This window comes from Sprattus sprattus, assembly GCF_963457725.1.
Source record: "Sprattus sprattus genome assembly, chromosome: 5".
Classification (NCBI taxonomy): Eukaryota; Metazoa; Chordata; class Actinopteri; order Clupeiformes; family Clupeidae; genus Sprattus; species Sprattus sprattus.
Genome location: NC_137924.1, coordinates 40,076,037 through 40,081,036, shown reverse-complemented (window position 1 = coordinate 40,081,036; position 5,000 = coordinate 40,076,037). Strand labels below are relative to the sequence as shown.

The 5,000-nt window shown below is 47.8% G+C and overlaps 1 protein-coding gene across 2 annotated transcripts in view; it reads left to right on the top strand.

Moving 5' to 3' along the window:
• The window catches only part of camta2 (calmodulin binding transcription activator 2), a 44,766-nt gene that overhangs the window by 29,635 nt on the left and 10,131 nt on the right, over positions 1 to 5,000 (top strand). For both annotated transcript variants that reach the window (XM_080838413.1, XM_080838414.1), the window contains exons 13-16: positions 1,354 to 1,541; positions 3,729 to 3,807; positions 3,991 to 4,330; positions 4,710 to 5,000. The exon at positions 4,710 to 5,000 is cut by the window's right edge and continues 239 nt beyond it. In XM_080838413.1, coding sequence (XP_080694539.1) covers positions 1,354 to 1,541; positions 3,729 to 3,807; positions 3,991 to 4,330; positions 4,710 to 5,000 — 898 coding nt within the window. The remainder of the gene's footprint in view (positions 1 to 1,353; positions 1,542 to 3,728; positions 3,808 to 3,990; positions 4,331 to 4,709) is intronic.

Sequence of the window (5,000 nt, the reverse complement as noted above, 5' to 3'; positions counted from 1 at the left end):
GCATTTCTTGCGTCAGAGGGGTGCACAAGGGGAGGGGGGTGAGGTGGTGGAGGTAGAGAAAAAAACTAGAGGGAGGGAAAAATGTTTGGGTGGGCTGGAACATCTGTGTGTGTGTGTGTGTGTGTGTGTGTGTGTGTGTGTGTGTGTGTGTGTGTGTGGGAGAGAGAAGGAGAGAGAGAGAGAGAGAGAGAAGGAGAGAACGAGGGAGGTAGAGAGAGAGGGAGAGTGTATATGCGGGTGCAAAGAGTTCAAAGTGTTCCCCTGTGTTTGAATGTTTTTTGTGTGTGCATGCGCTAAGTGTGTTTGTGTGTCTGTATTTGTGTGAGGAAAGTTGCCACTGTGCTTGTGTGTGTGTGTCAGAGAGAGAGAGTGTAGAGAGTTTGTGTGCGGTATGAATGTAATGTGTCCTATCGGGTGACCCTCAGTGGAAAACTGCCTGCCCTCCTCGGCCAGAGAGGGTGAAAGGAGAGAACGTGAGAAGACGGCAAAGGTGGAGAAGAGGGAAGGAAGGAAAGAGAGAGAGAGAGAGAGAGCAAGAGAGAAGAGAACTGAGAAAGGAAGAAAGGCAGAACAAAAACAGACATAAAAAGGATAAATACTGTCCACTACATCTCTCCCTGTTGCCCCACTCCTCGACCCAAAACTCTTAAGCTGTAATAGCCTGCCAGTTATATTCACCTTGACGTTCTTTTGTTCAGCTAAGGCACAAACCAATGCAAACAAGAAGCTGTTGAAAGTGTCACCTTCAATGCAAGTGTCACAAGACAAAGTTTTATGTGTTTGACAGAAGTGCAAGACAGGGATTCTGCCATGTCAGTTGTGTTCAGTCATCCTTGTGTAAGTGTACACCTTTCGTAATGGATCAATAATGAAGAACAAGGGCAATGTTGCATTTTATATTCCAGTATGTCCAAATTGATCCCACAACTGTGATGAAATTTTGGTCTTTTAAATGCAGCATTGGTAGAAGAAACTGTGTGACTTATCTGTGAGGTGTGTGTGTGTGACAAAAAGGCAAGGGCCAAGCACGTATCCCTGAGGTACACCAGTCAGAACTTTCACAACAGATTTGGTTCCCTGGGAGACAGGACTTCATGTTCCTGAAATGGAGTTGATGTCATGGTTGGTGAGAGTGGGCAGGAGGGGCAGGGGCATTGTTTACCATGTGAAGGCCCAGTGAGATGTGCTGAAGTCAAAAGAAGCTCAAAAGTAACACGACCAACCCACCCTGTTATTCATGTTTCTGTCTGTTTTGTTCCTTTTCTCTTCTCTTTTTCTTCCCTTTCATCACTTTCTTTCTCCTTTCCTCCACCTCTCTTTTTTTGGTTTTCTTTCTACCTCTCCCTCTCCCAGTCGGGCCCATGGTTCGAGCGGCGTATCGTGGGGGTGTGTGAGCGTATGATGTCAGGAGGGACGTGGGGAGGCGGGACAGGAGGTGGCGAGCGCCTTGTTCACTCTGTCCGCCACCGCGGCATGACACTCCTGCACCTGGCCGCAGCACAGGGATACACACAGCTGATACGCACCCTCATCCAGTGGAGGTGAGAACATACACACGCACTCTCTCACACACACACACACACACATGCACATATATGCACTCCCATCCAGTGGTGGTGGAGTACACAGACATACACACACACACACACACAGAGACACACACACACACACACAAACGCGCATACAGCCGCGGAAAAAAATATGAGACCACTTCAAAATGATCAGTTTTTCTGGTTTTACTATTTATTGGTTCGTGTTAATTGTCTGGGAAGTCCCGCCCCTCTTCTTCAGGCCAATTTGATTTTGCCTCTGAAGTGGGTCTGGCAAACTTTGCATAGAAGTTCATTTCAGCATTCGCAGGATTTCCTGGGACCAATCAAAAACTGGCTTTTGGCTACCTGGCGCGCCATTGGCGGATTTAAAATAAAGTGAAAGCAAAGAGAGTAGCACAGCAAAACTATATACTGCTCTCGCTGCTGTCTTGGATGATTTCAAAGGCAAGTTTTCTTTGAAAATAGAACAAAAACCTGCTCTGGAACAATTCATACAGAAAAAAGATGTGTTTGCTTTATTACCGATCGTTGTATCATTGTATAGTATCGTTGGTCTGATTGGTTAAAGGCGTGTCCAATTACGTGACTGAAGTGGACCTTCATTTAGTAGTTCGCCAGACTAACTGAGCAAATGAAATGCAGTGAAGGGGCGGGGAATTCCCAGACAAACGTGTTAAAGTAAAATGTACATTTTTGTTTTATTCTATAACCTACTGACAACATTCCTACCAAATTTCAAATAAAAATATTGTCATTTAGAGCATTTATTTGCAGAAGTATGACAATTGGTCAAAATAGCAAAAAATATGCAGTTTTTTCAGATCTTGAATAATGCAAAGAAAACAAGTTCTTATTCATTTTTAAACAACACAATACTAATGTTTTAACTTAGGAAGAGTTCAGAAATCAATATTTGGTGGAATTACCTTGATTTACAATCACAGCTTTCATGTGTCTTGGCATGCTCTCCACCAGTCTTTCACATTGCCGTTCGGTGACTTTATACTACAACTGGCGCAAAAATTCAAGCAGCTCGGCTTTGTTTGATTGCTTGTGACCATCCATCTTCCTCTTGATCACATTCCATAGGTTTGTAATGGGATTCAGGTCTGGGAATTGGGCTGGACATGACAGGGTCCTGCTCTGGTGGTTTTTCATCCACACCTTCACTGACCTGGCTGTGTGGCATGGAGCATTGTTCTGCTGGAAAAAACACTCCTCAGAGTTGGGGAAACTTGTCAGAGCAAAAGGAAGCAAGTTTTTCTTAAAGGACAACGTTGTACTTTGCCTGGTTGAGGTTTGCAAAAGACCATAAGGATTGAATCAAAGAGGACTGGAGGTCATCTTCTAAGGTCATCTTCTCTGATGAGTACAATTTTCAGCTTTGCCCAAACCATGGTCGTGGTTGGATGGTTACACGGAGACCTAGAAAGGCCTCCAAGCCACAGTGACTTGCACCTACTGTGAAATTTGGTGGAGGATCGGTGATGATCTGGGGGTTCTTCAGCAAGGCTGGAATCGGGCAGATTTGTCTTTGTGAAGGACGCATGAATCAAGCCAGGTACAAAGTCGCCCTGGAAGAACGCTTGCTTCCTTTTGTTCTGACAATGTTCCCAAACTCTGAGGAGTGTTTTTTTCCAGAAGGACAATGGTCCATGCCACACAACCAGGTCATTGAAGGTGTGAATGAAAGACCACCACCTCAGGACCCTGTCATGTAAGCCCAATCTCCAGACCTGAATCCCATTAAAAACCTGTGGAATGTGATTATAGAACAAAACCAAAACCAAAACATTTTACTTTAACACATACCAATACATGGTAAAACCAGAGAAACTGATAATTTTGAAGTGGTCTCTTAATTTTTTCCGCGGCTGTATGCACTCCTATCCAGTGGTGTTGGAGTACACACACACACACACACACACACAAACATATATGCACTCCCATCCAGTGGTGTTGGAGTACACACACATATACACACACACACACACACAAACATATATGCACTCCCATCCAGTGGTGGTAACAAAGTACACACACACTCACAGAGCTCACAGTTGTACAAACCACCTTGAAATTATTTTCTCCACACTGAAACAAAATCATTTCATACAGAAAGTCACAGGGCAAGGTCATGACATGACGTGACTTAAACTCTTTTTCTCTCCTCAGGAGTGTGAACTCCGACAGTCTGGATCTAGAACAGGAAGTAGACCCGCTGAATGTCGACCACTTCTCCTGCACACCCCTGGTCAGAACAACAACATGACTCTCACATACACACATTCAAAGTAAAAACTAAATGGTTGGATATGATGCATAGCACTAACGCACCTACTCATTGTCTCATACACTCTCTCCTTCTTTCCTCCCCTTCTTTCCTCCCTCCATCCATCTCTGCCTGCCTCCCCCTCTCCCCCTCTCTGGTCTGTAGATGTGGGCGTGTGCCCTGGGCCACCAGGCGGCGGCGGTCTTGCTCTACCGCTGGAGCTCTGTTGCGCTGGGCATCCCAGACTCTCTGGGCCGCCTGCCCCTGGCCGTGGCGCGCTCCCGCGGGCACACGCGTCTCGCCCGCTGCCTGGAGGAGCTGCATGCGCACACGCAGCGGGCACAGGCCGACTGCACCGGCGCAGCCGCACCGTCGGCCGGGGCGACGGAACTAACGGAGGGTCGGCGGCACCTGCCTGAGCACGCCGTGTGCGCACGCCCGCACGAGGTGCCCGCCACGCCGCCGCAGCTGCCGCCATCACCGCTGTCCACCAGCCCAGATACAGGTGAGCAGTACGAACACACACACACACACACACACACACACACACACACACACACACACACACACACACACACACACACACATACACATACACAAACATACACACACACACACACCTTCAAACAAAGTCTGGGCTGTTTAGTGCATAGGCAAAAACACATACACATACAAACAGCACACTCAACTCATATATTAGTCTCACATTCAACCATTTGAATGCATCTTGCACAGCTCTTCAATTGCTGAACTCTACAGAACTCAATACATATTTCTCCCTGTTTGTTTCTCTCCTTCACTCTTTCCATCCCTCTATCTCCTTCTCTCTGTCTATCTCTCCCTCTCTCTATCTGTCTCTCTGTTTCTCTCTCTTTCTCCCTCAGGTCTTAGCTCATCCAGTAGCATCCCATCACCCAGCGACCCACCATCCCCCTCCCCTAGTTCCGCATACTCCAGCGGTTCCGTTCCCTTGGGTTCCCCCCCAGAGAGTCCTCCGGATCCCATGGACACGTCGGCCCCCTCCTCTCCCTCCTCCTCGCTCCCCTTCTCCCCCTCTCCCTCTCTCCCCTTCTCCCCCTCTCCCTCCCTGCAGCTGGGCTGGGCTCAGGCCTACGGTGAAGCCAGGGGCTCGAGTGGTGCCCCGGGCCCCAGGAGCAACAGCTTCTTCCTCATGG